Here is a 19,230-nt window from a genome sequence, read left to right on the forward strand (position 1 = left end):
TACCTTAAGCCTACTATTTTTAGCATCTACTAAATTTAGCTATATTAGCGAGAGAGCTTTAAATCGCTAAATTAAATAGACGCCAAAATAATTATCATTCATTATAATGGTTATTATTTATAGTTAATTTGGTTAAAAACGCTAAAATTAGTAACGCTAAACATGATTTTTGCTGATTTCACTAAAATTAGTAGAAGCAAATAATAGTAGGCTTAAGGTAATAAAAATAAATAATAATGAAAAAAATAAATAAATAAACAAATAAAAATAATAAATAAAAACAATAATTAAATTAAAAAATAAATAAAAATAATAAAACAAATAAAAATAATAAATAAATAAAAACAATAATTAAATTAAAAATAATTAAATTTTAAAAAATAAATAGAAATAAAGTTTATTGCCTAACTGTATATGGATCTGGCTTGAAATCACATGGAGGCATTGGGGGGTATTGTTCACTTGCAGCAGCTAAAGCAAAGGAGAAATACATTATTTAATTAGAGTAAACGACCCAAACCTGCTGCAGTTACTGCTCTACTGCCTGTAGAGGCTAGAGAGAAGCGAGTACAAGCTCGTCTGGACAACAACAAAGTAGCCATCTTGTAAAAAAAGCCTGCAAGTTTGCGGCAGGGGTAGGCTTGAGCATACCTTAGATTGACTTTTAATTGCGGGTACTAAATTTTGCGATTTTAGCACGAGGTAAATTTTGCTGGTATTAAAAATTGCGATTAAGTAATTATTACTAATAGTTATATAGCATTATGATGTCATTATTAATAATTGCGCATATTAATAATTGCGATTTTTAACCCAAACGCAAAATTCGCAATTAATTGCACCCGCATTTAAAAGTAACCTTAAGGTATTAGCTAATATTATGCTCGCCTAATACTATTAGGCGAGCATAATATTGAGCATAATGAACCACACTAGGAATTAAGCATTATTCCAGAATAGTCAATTAACTTCAACCATGTACTGAATGTTAAGTGTTAACATGGCTGCCCATTTAGCCCTCAGCAAAGTCACTCTCTTGGAGACTATGTACATACAATGTTCTTTGATGTTACAGTATAATGTGTGATGAATAATAATTCTTTATTTTAAAATAATAATTTTAATAATCATTCAGAATAATTGTAAGCATAGCCAATAAATATTGTAAGCATAATGGCATATATCTGAAGCACTAGAGAATAGCATAATGCAATCAATGAATTGATGGAATAATAATTATGCCAAAGCAAGCCTAAGCAGGGGTGTGTTTAGGAGGCGTGGCTGAAAATGGCCTCCAAAGAAAATGACAAGGACAATCCTTTTTCTTTTAAATCTTTTGTGACTAAGAGACAGGGCGGGGGCTCCGAGCCACAGAAAAAGGAGAGCTCTAAAAGAAAGAAGAAAACAGGAGAAGCAGCGACTTCAGCTCCTCCCACTGTCGTTGACTCCCTTCCTCCCCCTGGCTCTGTTGCATCCGGTAAACAGAACTGCATTGAGCTCTAATATGTGCTATTAATTCTAATTTTTAGACGTTAATCCATTCTCTTTCAAAAACTTTGTCAAAAAGGCTAAAGACTCCGGTGACGATGACAGCTTATTTTCAAGTGAAGACGAGAATCCACTCTCGGAACCCACGAAACTGGGTCTGCCATTATTGGCACCGAATCCAGTCCCAGTGGCTGTAGGAATAAAGACTAAAGCAGCATCATCAAGCAGACTAAAGACAGAACCAGTAAAAGACCTCTTCTCTTCTAGCAGTGAAGATGAAATTGAGTTGTTAGGATCATCAACATTACCTCCATTACCATTATCAGATCCACTGGGAGGGAGTGAGAGAGAGGAGGAGGAAGAGGAGGGAGGGATTTTAGACATTAATCCATTTCCTGAGGTTGCAATGTTGGCACCTGATGAAACCCAACATCAACTAGTGAACGAATTGAATAAAGTATTTAATGATCAATTAGTGGCTGGTCCTGTATTCTTAGTGACAGGTTAAAGCTGAGAATGAAGTTTTAAAAAAGCAAGTAACTGAATTAGAAAAAAATTATAAAAAAGAAAAAGGAAGGTGAATCTTACATGAATCTCATGTTAATATTTTACATAATTTTTAATTTATCATTTAGATCACAATCACTTAAAGATGAAGTAAAACTATTGAAAGAGAAAGAGGCAAAAGACACGAAAGCACTCGATGACATGATACAGAAAGTTGAAGAAAATCTCAAGATTGCAACAGTGAGTCACTAAACATTTATTCTTGTATGTACACTCTTTCCTACTACAGCAACGATCAATTACTGCAGATGAAACTATCAAAAAACTGAAAGGGCAAATAGCATCTTTACAAGTCAGTTTTAATGGCTATCATCATGAGACATACCTCATAGTGTTTGTGTTTTTTGCTTCATGAGTTTGTAATACTGGAATATGATTATCACTAGCTCAGTCAAGACAAAATCTTGATTTAGCATTGATATCCATTTGAGACTGCCCTGTTTATTGTACTAGTGGAATGATTAGGAAAATGTAGTTTTACTTTGTTAAATCGAATGTGAAAGAGTTTCTTACGAAAGCCTAAAGAGTGTGATTGTTTCAAAAGGTTATGACATTACTTCTACCAACCTATACATAATTATGGTATTGCTCCATACCATGAAATTTTATGCAATCTGCTCTTTATCATTTTGTACTTGTGCACCATGCTTTATTCAATTTTAGACTCAATTGGGACAAGCGAATCCCCAGGCAATACATAAAAGCTATGAGGATCTTATCATTGGTGTGAGAGAGAAAGCCAACAATGCCTCACAGCAGCTAAAGGCAGCTTCTTATAAAGCTGACTTACAAATAAAGTGAGAGATTTAGAAAGAGAAATGAGAGGAATAATGATGTGGCTTTTCCTTTGCATCTCTAGGGAATTATGCCATGGGATTGAAGTACTGAAACTTGTGTCAGACACTTTAGAAAACATTGACAGCATTTTTGAAGTAAAGAAATAGTTTTGCTGTACCCAGAAAGATTTCTCTGGTGTGTATTATAATGCATGTTGTTTTCACAGTTATTATTTTAATTTTTTATCTTTTAAAAAAATTTCACCTGTGTTCTAAATATTATAATAAAAGTTCTACAATTAAACCAGTCATCCTTTCTTTTTAATTGCTGTCATCAGTGCTGTGAGAATTTATGGCATCTTTTACACAACCTATATCAGAAGTTGTGACCTGGAGAATGGTATGTAACTCCTTTATGTTTAGATACTGATCGGCCAGAGTTGTGCAGTTGTAGCAATGAGAAGGTTTCTAATAAAAGAGAGAGAGGGGGTTAGATACAGAAGTATATCAACTGTGAACATACCCCTCCAGGGGTTGGTGTAGTTATTTGCTGGTAAAAAGGATTGCCAGTTGGAGGGATTTGAAGGCCATTTGAATTGTCATCGCCAGAAGAGCTAATGCTTGTAGGATTAAGCTATAGATTATAATTAATTATCATTTCTGATTGTTATCAAGCTTACAGTGGTATTGAAAGACAAAATAAATTCATCCAGTTTATTTTGAAACTGTCCAAGTGATAAAGTAAGGAAGAAATCATCATTGGGCAGAAGAGACTCTTGATATTCAATAACAAGATACAGAAGTGCTCTGGAATCTAGAAGAGTCTGGAGATCACCTTTTAATTTGGTTGGATCCTATACAATAGAACATGATTTATTTATGATAAATAATATTTTGCAACATACTGAGGCATCGCAATCACTGCTGCCAACAAAAGTTTGAAAATAACAATACTTGTTAATGAAGTTAGGTAATTCAATGCTTGAGTCATTAGCTAGGACCTGTATAATAGTGAGAAATGATCGGATTGCAATAGTCTATTGACTTACAATAATCCTATCTTCAATTGTTTTACACATCTGCATGGTTTCTTCAGCCTGGATAAAGAGATTGAGTGCAGTTTTAGCATTCATTATCGGAGTAACAGGTCCAACATTAATACCATCGCCTGGATTTATAATTACATTGAGAGGGGCTGCGAAAGTGCAATAGCAACAGCAAAACATCAGTAGAAATCTTTGAATAGTTGTAGATTGGGCCATGATATTCTTCACACTTGAGTTCAGATTGGTTGAGTTGATAAGAGAGAGAAAGAGGTACTTCAAGTTTATCTGTATACCTGTAGTAGTAGTTCTCTTGCTTTACTTTTTCTATGATCGACTAATGATCCGTGTCTCTCTTTATATAGTGAGACTAGCATCTCACTTTCCTCAGTTACTGGCACAGGAACCACCTGGGACAAATTGAGATGAAAACAGTGATAAGGTGTTTAAATAGTTCTGTAGAAATTAATGCCTTGTGATAACTGGCAATACCACCATAGCACACAATGTAAGCTAAACCCAATACTAAAAGTATAGATGCTACAAGGGAAATCCCCAGCTTGTATACAAAATTTTTTTCTGGCCCTCCCTACACAGAGGGATTAAATTTTGCTTATCGGGGGCTGTTTACTGGTAACTACCTCTTGATGCTAGTGAAGTTAAACATGCAAATAAGGATTATGTTGCAAGAAACATAAAAATGTAAACTAGCAGCATCATTTTACCAAGAGATGACTGTTCCAATAAAAAAATGCTAAGCATGATACAAGTAACATGTGATGATCACGTTGGAAGGAGAGTGAGACATTAATTCAACTATAAACTTGATCTGTGAAATGCATGATAGTACCATGATGCATAAATTATTTATTAGTTTTTACTGTCGCAAATATAACCTGACCTACAGTATTAGTTTTTTTTTATTATTTAGACTAAATTGTTTGCAACTGGTACAAGAGAGGGAATGCATTAAAATGAAACCATAAGAAGCCTTTACATCTTGTATATACATGTGTACAACCATCTCTGTACGTAAAACCATGAGCCGGGCTTGAGCGTACATTGTGCCAGGCAATGTATTACGCAAACATGATGGTAAGAGCTTGTGCTCTGCACTGCACTAATGAGGTCCAATGCCTAGTGATGACTCTGGGAGATTTTGTTTGGCTGGAAGGCAGTCCAATAGATAATAATGGGCAGGTTTAGAAATTAATTAAAAACAAACACCTTGGCTAGCTGACGCCCACGAGTATTGCAATTGCGTGGGCGGTAGATAGGAGAAACAGACATCATCATGGAGGAGCGAAGATCTTTGAGGCAGCTAGCAAGCGTCAAGCATCAGCTCTACCATCCACAACTACCCACACTGAGACGCATGGACATGGACACAGTTGGGCACAGGCTCTCTAGCGAGCATTCGCGCCACACGACCTTTTGCGTGAAAGGTTAGGTTATGAACAAGTACTTTAGACTATGATTGTTTGCTTTAGATGATTTTACTAAAATAAGAACAACAAGATATCCCGGTGCTCCCAACTTACACTGCAAGGTAAGGGTGTTAAGGAATGAGCTAAGTGAAAATGTAAATGCAATGAATACTTCCTCTGTTGGGAGAGGATGTCACAGTTCTTTTTCCTTTGAAAGGAACAATATACCATAGCCATCATCATCATGATTATTGTCCAAATATAACAGTTCAGCTGTACTGAGTCAGTGAGAGCAACCATAGGATTGAACCTATTCATTTTGTTTATTTCTATTTGTTCCAGAATGCTATGAATGAAGTTTTTATTATTGATGAAATGTTAATCATTAATACACTCCATAGACGCACTTAAAGACATGTTTACCATTACATAGATGCAGTATACATGTCAACGACGATATAAATTCTTTTTATTTATATATAGAGTATGGTTACAAACGAAACAAAGGAGAAACTTGAGACTTATGAAACATTAAAGAACGCAAAGTAAGAATGAACATAAATGAGGGGAAAACTTAATATTCTGGATTATAGTAACACTTCTCCTTACACTAAACAATGGAATAAAACACTCCAGCAACTGAGAAAGGAGCCTACACCACCAATTCAAAAAATCGGTAAACCATCAACAATTATATATGAACATGTTACACACACACACACACTCATTGATTCTTACAGAGCATGAAGACTCTAATAATGTCATTCAACCTATTACATCTAATCTCTACGTGAGGAAACTCCATCCTGATATAACAGCATCATGGAAGGTAGAAAGGAGCAGCATTATTTAGTGAATACATAACTAACTTCTATAGGTTGCACTGACAATAAAAGATAAACCACATCACACCATCACCAAGATTGAGAGACCAATGCCCGCCACTATATTGTAAGAATTACTAATAAAAATGTTACATCTATCCTTATCTTTTCATAGCAATAGATACAGGGCCACAAGAAGGTAAGGAGCCATTAATGACACACTATTAAATTATTGTACCTTATTGCAGGCCCTATTCAGCCTATCCATGGTATTAATCACAATAATTATTAAACTGCTAAGTACTGAAAATTAAGCTCCTAATAGTCACTTAGAACTGTAGAATGGTGTGTAGATTACTGATAACCTTTTAGTTTTAATAAAAGAAAAGGAAATTAATAGCATCAAAAGATTGTAAAGCTACACAAAAAACGACAAAATTTTGGCACTTTTATTACTATTTAGAGTTCAAATTTCCTCAGGACATTCCTCCTCTTAGTGAACTCATCGCTTTTCTTGGCACTCACTTTCTTACCATCTTAAAAAACAAACAGAGAACATGGACTCAAGACATTCCATTGACTTACCAACCATACGTCCTAATCTCTCACTCTCGGTCTCAATATAAGAATCTCCTTTCTCTTGGACTTTATTCATCACTTTAACATAATAGTCAGCCCTGAGGGAGGAAAAGAGAGATAGAGAGAGATGGGGATAGACATTACGTTTGTTGTTATTTGTTATGATATCCTACAAGAGGTTGACTAAATCATAAATTCTAAGTATCAATATATGCAATAGGGTACACGTCAGTTCGCTCTTACTGAGGGCTATCCAGTTCCTGTGCTTTGGTTTGTGCTTCCTCTAAAATGGATTCACGAGAATCTGCCTCAGCCATGAACTTCTTTGCCAAGTCATTGAGTTCATCAACTAGTCCAGCCTAAAAGGGAGAGAGAGTGGGGGTGGAAGGGTAAGGAAAAGGGACACTTGCCTCAGGAGATAGTGATCCACCTTTTACTCTGTGTGTGCCACACTTCTCATTAAGGAATTTGATGAAATCATCAACTCCTCTGCCACCATTGTACTGATGAGAGAGATAGAGAGTTAACTAAGTGTCTAAAAACATAATCTTCTTACATCTTCTGGTTCTGTGCTGCCTTTAGGGAAAAACTTGATGGTAGGAAAGCCACTAACACCGTATCTACACAAAGTAAAAATATTAAAGAGATCAAGTACAAAAGAACTCACTTGGTTCCTAGACTTCTGTGACCATCAGCATCAACATTAGCAACAATGCACTTTAAAAAGAAAAGGACATAAAAATTACTTTACAAATTCACACACTATACATTTTCATCATTCTTAAAAGTAGTTGCAACTTCTTCATAAACAGGGATGAGAGCTTTACAATGACCACACCCTATGAACAACAGAATCACATAAATAGGTACAAACACATTTTTACTGACAAGGGGCATAAAACTCAACGAGGACATCTTTGTCTTTATTAAGAGCAACGGAGTCAAAGTTAGATGGATCAAGGACTACTACATCACTAGGCGGAGTCTTAATCCCAGCATTAGATCCTTAGGAGAGCAGTATTATAATTAATACAGTAAGCATTATTAAACACACCTGTCTTTTCATTAATGAATTTAATGAAGTCATCAGCACTACGCCCACCATTATAACTATAATAAAAATTAATAAATGAATTTAAAAAGCTCCACACGCTCACTCTTCAGGTGTTGTGGATCCCTTTGGAAAAAATTTTAGAGTCGGAAATCCACGGACTCCGAAACGTCCTCCAAGAGTTCTGTCGGCATCAGCATCAACTTTAGCAATGACAACATCATTGGATCCCTCATAGGCAGCACCTAACTTCTCATACTCGGGAGCTAGCCTCTTACAATGACCACACCCTAAAATGGAGTTGTGTTAAAATTATTCAGATCCATAGTCAGATCAAGGTTTCTCACAGGATTTTGGCATAGTGCTCATGCAATTAAATTCGTAAAATTAAAACAAAGCGATGGCATGCATTCAAAATTATACACAGCTTATAGTAAAGAATTTTTCAGCTTATATACTTACATGGAGCATAAAATTCGACAAATGCAGCCTTTGAGCCATCAACAACCTACATGCAATAACAAAATTGATAATAATAATAATAAACCAAGTCAAAATATATTTACCTGGTCAAAATTACTGCTTGTCAAGTCAACAACACCGGCTTGAGAGAGAGGCAGAGAGAGAAAAAAGGAAGCAAAAAGAATGTATATGGCGGCCATGACAGTTTAAAGGTGAAAATGAACACGTGGTTAGGTGATAATTGAATAGGCGTGTCTTTTTCTACTTTAGAGGGCGTGGTTTTGGCTAATGTAAACAAAAATGCAGAAAGAAGCTGAGAAAGTGAACATTTAAATTCTAATGCTTTAATTCATATATTAATAGGAGCCAGCGTTGACTCTTAGAGAAAGAAAGAGCAGGTCTAGATCTGNCGAGGAAGAAAGAAAGGGAGTAGGAGGGGAAGAGAAAAGAATCAATGTGAACAGCTCCTCATCTTCAATAGCATCATCATCATCCTTTAATAACCATCAGCTCAGACTTCATCAGCCTAGAGGTCGTGGCAGGCCAAGCAAGTGAGAAAAATTGATATTGATATAGCACTATTTATAATAATATTTTTTAATAATTATTATTCATTATATTATTTTCAGAGCTGAACTGCTTGAGAGAGACAGAGACAGAGAGCAACAGATTACTCAGCTATTTGAAGAGAGAGGCGACCATTACTCGCTCATTCTTGTCAGCATCAACAACAAACTGGCCGTTCAAAATGGACTCAAAAGGAGGAAGTATTTATAAAGATACAGGAAATCAATATATTTTTTATTAATCATCAAATTTTAAACTCTATGCCATGGACATGAGATATTATATTTTGCTTCTGATTTTAATCCTTGTATTAGTAATAAATATTTTAATTGAGTATTTTTAGACAACATTCAAATTAATAATTCCTACTAGCAAAACTCTTGTATAGTTAACCAATGTACATAATTCAAACAAATAAAAGAAAATACTTCCATTTTAAATAACTCTGTAAGAACAAGGTACATGCGTATTTGCATGATTATTAAAGAAATCATATTTACTCAATTCAAAGCACAAAACATACACATCAATGCATGAATGCACATACTGTATAAGAAATTAATAACAATAATAATAATTACTAAACTAGATAAAGAGAGAGAGAACTTTCAAGTTCATTATTAAAAGAAGAGATTAGATAAGAAAGAAGGACGGCATCTCCTTCTCCACACATCTTGTTCTATTTTTGGAAATTATTATAAGATAAAAGACGAGAAAGAAGAATATTATAAATTAAAATAAAGATATCGCGGGACTCTCTCCATCAATTCAATTATCAAGCAGAAGAACTTGATCCTATAATGTATCCCATTACTAAAGCAATGAAGATAAGAAGCAACGCAAAGGCGTTGAAAGGCGTAACGGCAAAGTTAGATGAGGGAGGCGTAGCCACTCTGTTCGGCTTGTTAACAGTTGTTGATTGTGTGAGGAACTGCTGCCTTAGTCGATCTGTCTCGGTCTGAAAGAAAGGGGCGAGGCAGAAAAAATTATTTTAAAAACGGGTCAAGTAGATATACATACGCTCACTTTAAGTGTTTTGTTCTCTTCATTTAATTTCTTTGCTCTATCTCTGAGAAGTCTGAGCTCCTAAAAAAGAAAAATGTCATCACAATAATAACATGAATAAAGCACAGGAGAGAGAACGTACTGATTCAACATGCTCTGATTCTAGATTACCCTTGAGAGAGAGAGAGAGAGAGAGATTAGAGTTAATAGGTATAAAGGAAGCCAATGACATACCTCCCTTCCTGTGTTGTGTCCAGGGGTAGAGCCAGCAGTTGGCTGCTCAGACGGAGTAATTGTCGTAACTGGCGTCTGCAAAATAAATGACAAAAATTAATCTGGCATCCCTCTCTCTCATTACTTACGTTATCTAAAGAAGCTTCACTGCTCTTATTATCGGGTGCTAAAACATGTTCACTGCTCTCAAAAGAAGAGGCGGAGATGGTGTCCGCTTTACTGGACGATGGCTAGAAACGAGAGAGAGAGAGAGAGAGAGAGAGAGAGTAACTAAGAAAATGGGAGATGAGTCTTGCAAACCTGCTCTGCAATATCCTCTTCAACAAAAGAGCATTTAAGTTTGGAATCCATTAGCTTTTTCTTGTCAGCTTTCCGCATCTATAAAAGGAAGTTTAAAATGGCTGCATCCTCTACAACTTAGCTTACAGCGTCATCCAGTATATCAGGACTTATTGAGTCATCAACGCACATTGACTGGACCATGAACTTGTGCTTCATTCTGTCAGCTAAAGGTATGTCCTCCAATGGCTGAAGCATAACTACTTATCATGGGAAAATATAACATAAATTATTAGACCAGTAAAACAACTGATTATTTTAGAAATAGAGACATCATAAAGGTGATATTTAGACTAACATGAATAGAAAAGGAGCTCATTCTTTATTGTATAATCAATATCATGTAAAGTAGATCAAAATACCTGATACTTGTTGCTCATCGTGTGATTCAATGATTCCACTGTTTGGCCGAACACAGTACTGCTTAGGAGCCGTTGTCTTTACCTTAAACCCGACCTTCTCATTCGTAGGATTAGTTAATTTAAGAGATGTGGTTACAATTTCGTTGAATGGACCTAAGAGGGCGGGAGAGGGGAGAAAGAAAGAGAGAGAAAGAATCAAAGAAGCAAACAACTTAATTACAATAATGAAGGTTGTAATGTAACATGCATCAATATCATGTTACAAACATTAAAATACAAAGTATCAACAAGAGACACCTAATAATATACTGAGATATACTGATATCATATACGCAATAGGAAAACATAGCTGGTAATATAAGAAGCAGGAATCATTTTAAAAAGCATGCTAATACAAAGTATGCGCTGTGATAAACATATGCATTATCACAGTTTTATCCATTTATACAGGAGAAAGGCGTCATACAGTTATAAATTAGATCTGAGCATGCAACGGTGCAAAATATATCATTTCAGCTGATTATTCGTTAACGATGATAGAATTAATTATAAATATATACCTCTAAATATAAGCTCTGTAGGTGGATCTAACTCTAAAACTTGAGGGGTCTTCAGTGATGACATAATTAAAACTAGGAGGAACAATAGGAGGAGGTAACATAGAAGAAAGGGGCAAATGAAGATAATTAATGAAATAGTGCGTTATTGATGGTGCGTGCAGGGAAAGAAAGGATAAAATGAGGAGACCTGCAGCTACTCACGTTTCTTCTCAAATTGCACCTAATAAGATGAGAAAAAGAGAGAAGGGGTGAGGAGGAGCAGGAGGAGACAACACAGGAGAGAAGAGAAAAGATTTGAGGGTGACCAGTCACTCTCAGCACAGCACGTGATGCTCACGTGATTATTCTACACGTGTTGGACCACACCTTAATTTTTAGGTCAGGTGACTCTCACGTGAGGTTGTGGGACCACGTGTTGAGCCACGCCCATTAATCCTAGAGCTCAAGAGGGGGTGGAGGAGAAGGAAAAAAAAAGGCCTAGAAAGAGGGGCCAGAAATTAAGACAAAGAACTGAAGAGGAGGGAAGAGGATAAATAAACTCAATTGAGGGAGTTTTTTGTAAAAGGACTTTAGTCTGGCAGCCCAGCCCATTTAAAGACAGAGCCTATTCCTTTATGTTTTAAAATGGCCGACTCTTCCTCGTCTTTCCCTGCTCATGTGAAGAGGGTCTGTGGACTCCAAGTTGGTCTCAGGGTGTCAGCAGATGCTGAAGATCTCTGTCGTAAAAATTACCTCTCTTTCAGCGAAATGCTGAAACCCTTCAGCACCCTTGCTGCTGAAAGTAAGGCAATAGGAGGTACTAATTAGGGGGAGGGGCTAATTATTGAATGTACATGCAGGGGGCGGTACTAATCATCGAGTCTTATTGTGTGTCTATTATTTTATATTATCATTTCAGCTCCATTGCAAGATCCAGCGGGTCATTTGTATTCGGCTAAAGATCTCAGCGTCCGGTTTTCAGAGCCACGCCCGGAGCCCACATCTTCTGAAGTGACGGAAGAACTGCTGAGTCAGACAGTCCATTGGTCCGAGAGAGGGCCGGACTCTGCCACACCCTCAAAGAGCATCATGAGACCCAGTGGCCCTATGCTATCAATCGGAGATATCAAAGTACCAGGTACAATTATTTTCTACTAATATTATTATTAGCATTAAAATATTATTATTAATATTATTATTATTATTATTGTTGTTGTTTGTCCTTTTGGGGGTACCAATTTTATTGTTCTGTATGCGTTTGCTTTCTCTTTTTGTTGCACTACAATGAAACTGAATAGTGTTCCTTTACAATGAGATATTTTTAGTCATTTTGACACTCACTAAACAATCAGCTTCTTCATATTAGTCTTTCTATATTGTTTCTAGCTACCACTCCTTGGTTCGATCACTATTGTGAGTGCTACCATGACAACGTACCGATAATGGAACACGAATACTTCCGTCATTATGTGGCAGGTAAGAATTGCAACATATCTTGTTATTTATGTGTATATACTCTCTCGTTTATCTTTTTCTTTCTATTTCCAGCTGTCTTGGTTGTTTCTTCTCGTCATTCTAAACCCATTGAAGCATTTCAAAGCCTTTATCGCATACAAAAAGGAGAAGAAAAACAATCCAACTCTCATCCTTACTGGCTGTCCTCCCACCATCTTTATTATTATCACATCTTCCTTCATGATGTCACTGAAGGAGATATGAACTAGTAAGGAGAAATGGAGGTGGTCTGATATCAATTTATTTAATTTTTTGGTTTTCTATCTCTTTACATTCTCTTTTCTCATCTTCCTTACAGTGCTAAGGAAATGTTTGAGGCTATAAAGTCAATCTATGGGTCCGGTACTTGCTGCTTCCTCCCCATCAATTCACATGATCCTTCACAGAAGAGCAGCGGAAGAGGAGGAGCCACTCCGGAACCATGGAGCAGAGTTCTTAGAGTGCCATCAGCTCCGCCCACTGAAGGAGTGGTATGTTGATTGAGTTTTTCATTTCTAAGCTCCTGCCAAATATTAATTTTAAAATGGAAATTGTTTCTATTGACTGGTGAATTAAGTTGAGATTGATAAACTTATCTTTTCCTTAGGATGAAACTGACTTTCATTTCAAACGGTTTCAGCGTAAGAAAAAGATACCGCGATCCAGGTCCAACCTGTCGTCCAAGGAACAGGCCCTGACTCCTACTGGTAACCACACCCAACCAGGGGCTATGAACTCCTCCCTGACTCCCCTGAGCACTGTCAATGATGTACAGGAGGAGAAAGTGATGGTAATGTTAGAAGACAGCACCAGCAATCCGACTGGAAATGATAAAACTAATAAAGATAATAAAGATAATAAAGGCCCACTCAAATCAAGCAGTTCAACTAGTGTTGCCTCAGTTGATGTAAGTATAATAAGTACATTTTTAATAAGTACAAATATTTTTGATTTATTTTCATTTGTAGGTTGAATTGGGTGAAGATCCTTTGACTTTTGTTGTTGAGGAAGAGGAGGAAGGAGAAATTGAAAGTGGGCGGGGCATCAGTTTAGGGGAGTGTCTTAGCTTAAACGATCAAAACGCACTGAGGAATTTTGTGAAAGAATTTACCGGGAAACTACTATCACATTTGACAGCTGTGCTGAGAAAACTAAATGAATCAGTTAGTATAGGAGATTATTATGAAAACCTATAATCGTATTTTTAGTTACAGAGTAGGCGTACTATGACAAGGAGAGTCTCAAACTTCTCGCGAGGGGTGTGGTTTAAAATGCTCGGAGGAGGAGGAGGAGGGAGTAGCGGAGGAGGAGGAGGGAAGGGAGGATCCTCCAATAACTTGTCATCAAAGGGCAATGAAGAGTCAAAGTGAGCACTAATTAGAATAATATATTAAAATCTCCTTTTGTAGTCTAAGTGCCGATTCTGTGGAGCGATTAATGAGGTTGGTGGGTGATGTGGCGTTTCTATTGCAGAACTACGAGCTAGCATTTGACATGCACCATACACTGAAGAGAGATTTACAAGGGAAAGACCTCTGGATACATTATGCAGGAGCACTGGTAGATATAATAACTAAAATGATTATAATAATAATAACAATAGTGATGATTATAATATTATTATTATTTGCTTATTAGGAAATGGCTGCCCTCTCAGCTCAGATGTTGGGATATACTCGTAAAGAGACTCAATCGTACCTAGAGGAGGCCACTCATATTTACTCTAAAACTTTGAGGTAAGAGACACAATAATGATTATTATTTTATTTATTATATTAATTTTTTTTTCTTCTTTTCTACAGTCTTCCACTGCAGTCTCTTAGGACCTCTTTCTTTCTTTGTGGAGTCTTGAAAGAGAGAGGGAAGTATCAGGAGCTTTCACAGCAAATGATCAAAACAATTGGAGAGGTACTTGTACATGTACATATATGCATTTACATGTACTTAGTATATTTCAGTATACCTCTGTAATTTATTGGTATATTTTTAGGATAATCAATTGCTCAGTGCCCTGTGCCTGGAACAAGCTGCCCAATCGTTCTTAAGAGTCTCTCCTCTTCCAATGGCACGGAAATATGCATTTCATTTGGTACTAGCAGGACACCATTTCTCAAGAGCTGGACAAGTACATATTGAAGAGCAACACTAACAATGATACATTGATACTCATCTCTTCCTCTTGATAGGACTGGCATGCCATTAGAGTTTATATGCAATCACTTGCCGTTTATCAAGGAAAGGATTGGACTATGGCTAATGTAACTAAATTATTATTATTATTATATTATTATTGTTATTATTTTATCATAGGATTTCATTCACTATAGCTGTGGGAAGTTATTCTTTTCCGTAAAGTCTCCGGAAAATGCTTGTCTCTCCCTCCAAGAGATTCTCTCTCACGAGTGTTCCCAGTCCTTCCAACAGCAGCTCTCAAACTTAAAAGACTTTGTATATGTTAAAAGAGTAAGCCGTTGTTAATATGATGATTAACTAGTGTATGTGAAATTTACATGTACATGCTCATGCTGTATTTGTCATCTTATTTTTTGTTAATTTTGTATGTGTACAAGTTTATTTTGTTTGTTTATTGTTTAGTCTTCTATCCTTCTTCCTTTTATTATAATAATCCTCTCTCTCTCTCTCTCTTTCCTCCTCCTTTCCTCTTTTCAGTCTCTTTTAGCTCAGTCACATTCAAAACAGTTCTCATTCTCCTTGCCATATTCATCAAAGTCCTCTGACAAGCTTGTCTCAGCTCTCTCTCCTCTCCCTCTCCCTTTCCTCCTCTCTCACATAACCGTCACTACTTTTGACAACGGAATATTCACACCTCCCTCCTCCTCTTCCTCTCCCTTTGATTCATTCTCTCACCTCATCACCGACTCCTCCCATTCGATTCCATTGCCTAGCGACTCGTTAGCAGTGGGCGTGTATCCTTACAACCCCAAGAGATGGAGGGAGGAGATGAGTAGATTGGAGCATCAGTATTTTGGCGAGTCCGAGAGAGAAGGACCTGTTTTATATATGGATATACTCTCTGATAACTCAGTGACTCCATTATGCCCTATTAATGGTATGCCACCACTCATGAGTGTGTACGATGTACATGTACTAGAACATGTGAATTAGCAAATACCCCATTTTATTACATTTTCTTATATATATTTATGTCCTTAAACTCCTTATGCTGTGCAGAAAGTTTGAGCTGATTCCAGCTTCAATTTTTCAAGTTACGGCCATTTTAGAAAGTGCCAAAATTTTGAAAAATACCCAAGGCTATAGCCCATGGTTTTTTCCAAAAAATGACTCCGAAATCACCCCAAATTTTTATTACATTTTCTGATACATATTTATGTCCTTATGCTGTGTAGAAAGTTTGAGCTGATTCTGGCTTCAATTTTTCAAGTTACGGCCATTTTAGAAAGTGCCAAAATTTTGAAAAATACCCAAGGCTATATAGCCCATGGTTTTTTCCGAAAAATGACTCCGAAATCACCCCAAATTTTTATTACATTTTCTGATACATATTGATGTCCTTATGCTATGTAAAAAGTTTGAGCTAATTCCGAGCTTGAATTCTGGAGTTATGAGCACTTTTTAAGAAGAGAAAACTCCGAAAACCCACATTTTATAATCATTGTACATGTACGTGGAGTACCTGCTGTTGTACATGTAATAAAGGTTTATAATAACTGCAATTGTTTTTTATTATTATTTAGAGGTGATAAGAGTAGGTGTGGCTGTGAAGAACCCGCTATTAGTCCCCATGCTATTGAGAAACATCACTCTCTCTTGGAATTATACCCCACCCACGCAATCTAACGAGGTAACAAATCTCTCATTAATGATTATACTAATTTGTGGGTGTGGTTTAGGATGAGTTGTTCGATGATGCTCTTTACTGTCAGGTCATTGATTCTTTTATATTGCGGCCAAAGGAAAAGAAACATGTGAGTTCTAATTAATGCCCACTTTTATAATTTTTTTCACTCTTTTCAGTTATTTTTTTGGGTGTTGCCGGTTAGAACAGGCTCGGTCAGTATCACTGGCCTCCTCTATAACCTCTGTGTATGGGAGGAGACCCTCGGGGGACCAGAAGACCCTTTATTTAGCCAAGGGTTCCAGGGAAGGCTGAATATTGTGTGCAGGGGTCTGAGACTGAATAACACAAAGACTGAAAGGATGGGGGAAGTGTATGGAGAAGACAACAGGCTATGTTGGAAGATTATCCAACCAATGCCTAGAGTAATGGTACGCGAATAGACCATTTTATTATTCTATTATTTTCGATACAGCTATTATTGAATGGACTAAAAGAACCTTTGTTAGCTGGGCAAATACTAACCCTCACTCTCTCCATCACCAATTATAGCACTAGCCCTGTTACTAATATTAGACTCCTTTCATCATTACATCATGTTCTTAGGAAGGTACTTGATACTATTTTTAGAATTATGATAGCATGAACCATTACAGGATGATTCCAATGATACCGATATATATTCAACTACTGATGGCAGCACTCAATCTCTTTTCTCTCCGGTCTCCCCCTCTCTCTCTTCTCCTTTCTCCCTCCCCTTCTCCTCCCTCCCTCCCCTCTCTCCTGGTGAGACTCACACAGCCCAGCTCTTACTCTCCACTCCTCATTCTGATGACTCGGAACTCTCTTATCTCTTCATACTTTACTACGAGCCTCACCTGCTCCAACCTCCGGTTCAAAATAGCCTCTCTAATCAAAAAAGTTCTATGAAGTAAAATTCACCTTTTATTTATAATTTTATTTTAGTTTAATTCTTTAGGTGTAGATCACTAAGGCATGGCGAAATGATAAGTTTAAAGCCATCGCTTTCTGTTAATGTGTCCTGCACTAGTAGTCAGAATTGGAATATTGACAAGTAAGTCTGAAATATTGTGTGCCTCTCAAATCATTTTTTTCTTTCAGACAAGATCTTAATAGATTATTAGTGACAGTTGAATTGAGCAGCGACAGTGATCAAGAGATCACTTTTAAACTCAACCAGGTCTCTTCGGTTAGTTACAGCTGGAGACTAGAAGCTTTACAGGAACAAAGAAAAGGTATTGACACCTTGGAAACTAAAAATTCATAATAATAATAATTATTATTATTATTATACTAATGCAGGTATATTGATATCTCCTGGTCAGACTCAAGTAGTATATTTGCATGCTACAAGAGACATCAGTGAATCCAACACACAGCACCTCCTCTACTCTGATGCTTCACTCTCAGACAAGATGGTATGTGTACATGTACATGTCTGTCTCTTGTTTTATTTGCCTCCTCCATCAGATCAATAGTTCAGGGTATCCATGCAATGTCCTAATATCATCAACAGACTCTTATAAAGATATTGTCTCTAGTTTCACTAATAGTTTAAAAAGGAAGGATCCTACAGGAGGAGGAGGAGGACTCTCTGAGAATAAGATGTGCCTCACAGTTTTTTGGGAGGTACAATTAAGATTCATTATTACGCGTATGCCAACAAACCTCTCTTTATGATCCTCTTTAGACTGTTCCAGCCTTAGAGGAGGAAGGTGGTGTCAAGTTTGGCCAGCAGTCAGTTACTGCAGTTTTACCACAAACCACAGCCATATTAACCCAGGTAAGCACCTTTAAGACAATAAAGTCCATTTACTCTATATCTTAGCCACAACCACAAACCATACCCAGTCTCATCTCCCCTTCACCCTATGATCTGGTCAGACATGCTTTGCAGTACCCGTCTTGTGTCTCGCACGATTTCTCAGCTAAGCCATTGTGTATTGTACAAGTGGACCTGACCCTTGAGAACTGCACGACATCTCAAGTCAACGTAATGATTGAAACACTCCGAACTGCTGAGGTTGCCATTGGGTGAGTCCATTGATTGTATTGGGGGTGGAGGTGAATGTGTATTATGCTATGAATATATTAGAATTATTTACATTTTAGATTAATTAATATCTCTTTCTCTCTCTCTTAGTGTTCGTTCTTTGGAGTCCCACTTCCAGTGGTTGGGACAGTCGAAGATCAATACTACAATGGATTCTCTTTCTCATAAAACTTTAACTTTACATGCAGCCTTCTCTTCCCCTGGGACTTACTGCTTGAATTCACTCCGTGTGAAGGCATGTCTTTCTGGCAGTAGCTCCTCTGGCCTGTTGCATCAAAGGTGGCAATTCTCGAGTTATATTGTTGTTAACGGTGTTGGGGGCGTGGTTTGAGAATGGGTGTAGCATGTCTGGTTTTATTGTGCTTTTTGTGTGTGACTTAATAATTAAATTAATACGTAATACATTTTTTGATGTTGTAAATTATTATTATTATTATTATTATTATTATTATTATTATTATTATTATTAAAATTGCTGGATAAAAAAAATTTTTGTACAGCATATTTGCGTCATCAGCTAAAACTTAGCTGCTAAAAACAATTGATAAAATATTACACTTTTCTCATGTGATTCAAACACAT

The 19,230-nt window shown here is 36.7% G+C and overlaps 7 protein-coding genes across 8 annotated transcripts; 4 read left to right on the top strand and 3 right to left on the bottom strand.

Annotated features, from left to right (window-relative positions):
• The first annotated feature begins 1,262 nt into the window (after positions 1-1,262).
• Positions 1,263-3,154, top strand: LOC100634888 (uncharacterized). The gene is made up of 7 exons (XM_019993785.1): positions 1,263-1,477; positions 1,530-1,945; positions 1,992-2,065; positions 2,124-2,235; positions 2,285-2,347; positions 2,719-2,852; positions 2,915-3,154. Exons 1-7 carry the CDS (start codon positions 1,288-1,290, stop codon positions 2,997-2,999), a joined length of 1,074 nt encoding a protein of 357 aa, XP_019849344.1. The 5' UTR covers positions 1,263-1,287; the 3' UTR covers positions 3,000-3,154.
• On the bottom strand, positions 3,128-5,030 carry LOC109580513 (uncharacterized). The gene is made up of 5 exons (XM_019993787.1): positions 3,881-5,030; positions 3,737-3,832; positions 3,512-3,685; positions 3,355-3,465; positions 3,128-3,299 (listed from the first exon to the last, which is right to left on the bottom strand). Exons 1-5 carry the CDS (start codon positions 4,091-4,093, stop codon positions 3,153-3,155), a joined length of 741 nt encoding a protein of 246 aa, XP_019849346.1. The 5' UTR covers positions 4,094-5,030; the 3' UTR covers positions 3,128-3,152.
• An 87-nt stretch (positions 5,031-5,117) lies between these two features.
• On the top strand, positions 5,118-6,522 carry LOC100635141 (testis, prostate and placenta-expressed protein-like). The gene is made up of 8 exons (XM_003384553.3): positions 5,118-5,319; positions 5,365-5,423; positions 5,785-5,846; positions 5,895-5,977; positions 6,042-6,130; positions 6,179-6,252; positions 6,301-6,324; positions 6,374-6,522. The coding sequence occupies exons 1-8, from the start codon at positions 5,169-5,171 to the stop codon at positions 6,399-6,401; spliced, it is 570 nt and encodes a 189-aa protein (XP_003384601.1). The 5' UTR covers positions 5,118-5,168; the 3' UTR covers positions 6,402-6,522.
• LOC100635015 (protein disulfide isomerase-like 2-1) lies at positions 6,480-8,451 on the bottom strand. The gene is made up of 12 exons (XM_003384552.3): positions 8,322-8,451; positions 8,218-8,263; positions 7,862-8,045; positions 7,759-7,814; positions 7,593-7,709; positions 7,473-7,543; positions 7,372-7,421; positions 7,261-7,324; positions 7,115-7,207; positions 6,948-7,063; positions 6,711-6,802; positions 6,480-6,661 (listed from the first exon to the last, which is right to left on the bottom strand). The coding sequence occupies exons 1-12, from the start codon at positions 8,415-8,417 to the stop codon at positions 6,585-6,587; spliced, it is 1,062 nt and encodes a 353-aa protein (XP_003384600.1). The 5' UTR covers positions 8,418-8,451; the 3' UTR covers positions 6,480-6,584.
• Positions 8,449-9,143, top strand: LOC100635264 (uncharacterized). Its single transcript, XM_003384554.3, has 3 exons — positions 8,449-8,538; positions 8,581-8,768; positions 8,847-9,143. The coding sequence occupies exons 1-3, from the start codon at positions 8,518-8,520 to the stop codon at positions 8,992-8,994; spliced, it is 357 nt and encodes a 118-aa protein (XP_003384602.1). The 5' UTR covers positions 8,449-8,517; the 3' UTR covers positions 8,995-9,143.
• A 56-nt stretch (positions 9,144-9,199) lies between these two features.
• LOC100635389 (vesicle-associated membrane protein-associated protein B/C-like) lies at positions 9,200-11,607 on the bottom strand. 2 transcript variants are annotated; one of them, XM_019993786.1, is made up of 10 exons: positions 11,486-11,607; positions 11,285-11,356; positions 10,725-10,877; positions 10,450-10,565; positions 10,324-10,401; positions 10,152-10,253; positions 10,024-10,098; positions 9,932-9,961; positions 9,811-9,870; positions 9,200-9,742 (listed from the first exon to the last, which is right to left on the bottom strand). In XM_019993786.1, the coding sequence occupies exons 2-10, from the start codon at positions 11,346-11,348 to the stop codon at positions 9,560-9,562; spliced, it is 861 nt and encodes a 286-aa protein (XP_019849345.1). In that variant the 5' UTR covers positions 11,349-11,356; positions 11,486-11,607; the 3' UTR covers positions 9,200-9,559. The 2 variants fall into 2 exon arrangements, with proteins under 2 accessions (XP_019849345.1, XP_003384603.1); XM_003384555.3 differs by having other exon boundaries at positions 10,450-10,562; positions 11,486-11,593.
• Positions 11,608-11,655: 48 nt separating this feature from the next.
• Positions 11,656-19,171, top strand: LOC109580510 (trafficking protein particle complex subunit 8-like). The gene is made up of 27 exons (XM_019993781.1): positions 11,656-12,065; positions 12,183-12,401; positions 12,650-12,739; positions 12,812-12,986; positions 13,077-13,248; positions 13,365-13,664; positions 13,726-13,920; positions 13,966-14,123; positions 14,167-14,317; positions 14,396-14,493; positions 14,560-14,665; positions 14,748-14,882; positions 14,944-15,015; positions 15,068-15,220; positions 15,428-15,827; positions 16,474-16,580; positions 16,630-16,704; positions 16,754-17,005; positions 17,050-17,184; positions 17,231-17,505; positions 17,554-17,649; positions 17,697-17,830; positions 17,898-18,013; positions 18,066-18,224; positions 18,286-18,378; positions 18,424-18,629; positions 18,739-19,171. Exons 1-27 carry the CDS (start codon positions 11,909-11,911, stop codon positions 18,977-18,979), a joined length of 4,470 nt encoding a protein of 1,489 aa, XP_019849340.1. The 5' UTR covers positions 11,656-11,908; the 3' UTR covers positions 18,980-19,171.
• The last annotated feature ends 59 nt before the right edge of the window (positions 19,172-19,230 follow it).

Source organism: Amphimedon queenslandica, unplaced genomic scaffold (assembly GCF_000090795.2).
Source record: "Amphimedon queenslandica unplaced genomic scaffold, v1.1 AMPQUscaffold_13489, whole genome shotgun sequence".
Lineage (NCBI taxonomy): Eukaryota > Metazoa > Porifera > Demospongiae > Haplosclerida > Niphatidae > Amphimedon > Amphimedon queenslandica.

Bases quoted from the DNA above. Each gene is read 5' to 3' on its own strand.
- LOC109580510 (XM_019993781.1), top strand. From the start codon at position 11,909: ATGGCCGACTCTTCCTCGTCTTTCCCTGCTCATGTGAAGAGGGTCTGT. The intron at 12,066-12,182 runs GTAAGGCAATAG...TTATCATTTCAG, and splicing joins CAGCACCCTTGCTGCTGAAA to CTCCATTGCAAGATCCAGCG. The intron at 17,506-17,553 runs GTAAAATTCACC...TTAATTCTTTAG, and splicing joins AATCAAAAAAGTTCTATGAA to GTGTAGATCACTAAGGCATG.
- LOC100634888 (XM_019993785.1), top strand. From the start codon at position 1,288: ATGGCCTCCAAAGAAAATGACAAGGACAATCCTTTTTCTTTTAAATCT. The intron at 2,066-2,123 runs GTGAATCTTACA...TTTATCATTTAG, and splicing joins TATAAAAAAGAAAAAGGAAG to ATCACAATCACTTAAAGATG. The intron at 2,853-2,914 runs GTGAGAGATTTA...TTGCATCTCTAG, and splicing joins AAAGCTGACTTACAAATAAA to GGAATTATGCCATGGGATTG.
- LOC100635015 (XM_003384552.3), bottom strand. From the start codon at position 8,417: ATGGCCGCCATATACATTCTTTTTGCTTCCTTTTTTCTCTCTCTGCCT. The intron at 8,046-8,217 runs GTAAGTATATAA...ACTCCATTTTAG, and splicing joins TGTCGAATTTTATGCTCCAT to GGTGTGGTCATTGTAAGAGG. The intron at 6,662-6,710 runs GTAAGTCAATGG...TTGTTTTTTAAG, and splicing joins GAGATTAGGACGTATGGTTG to ATGGTAAGAAAGTGAGTGCC.
- LOC109580513 (XM_019993787.1), bottom strand. From the start codon at position 4,093: ATGGCCCAATCTACAACTATTCAAAGATTTCTACTGATGTTTTGCTGT. The intron at 3,686-3,736 runs GTATGTTGCAAA...TCTATTGTATAG, and splicing joins GCAGTGATTGCGATGCCTCA to GATCCAACCAAATTAAAAGG. The intron at 3,300-3,354 runs GTATGTTCACAG...CTCTTTTATTAG, and splicing joins CTACACCAACCCCTGGAGGG to AAACCTTCTCATTGCTACAA.
- LOC100635141 (XM_003384553.3), top strand. From the start codon at position 5,169: ATGGAGGAGCGAAGATCTTTGAGGCAGCTAGCAAGCGTCAAGCATCAG. The intron at 5,847-5,894 runs GTAAGAATGAAC...TCTGGATTATAG, and splicing joins GAAACATTAAAGAACGCAAA to TAACACTTCTCCTTACACTA. The intron at 6,253-6,300 runs GTAAGAATTACT...ATCTTTTCATAG, and splicing joins CCAATGCCCGCCACTATATT to CAATAGATACAGGGCCACAA.
- LOC100635389 (XM_019993786.1), bottom strand. From the start codon at position 11,348: ATGTCATCACTGAAGACCCCTCAAGTTTTAGAGTTAGATCCACCTACA. The intron at 9,962-10,023 runs GTATGTCATTGG...CTCTCTCTCAAG, and splicing joins GACACAACACAGGAAGGGAG to GGTAATCTAGAATCAGAGCA. The intron at 9,743-9,810 runs GTGAGCGTATGT...CCTTTCTTTCAG, and splicing joins AAGAGAACAAAACACTTAAA to ACCGAGACAGATCGACTAAG.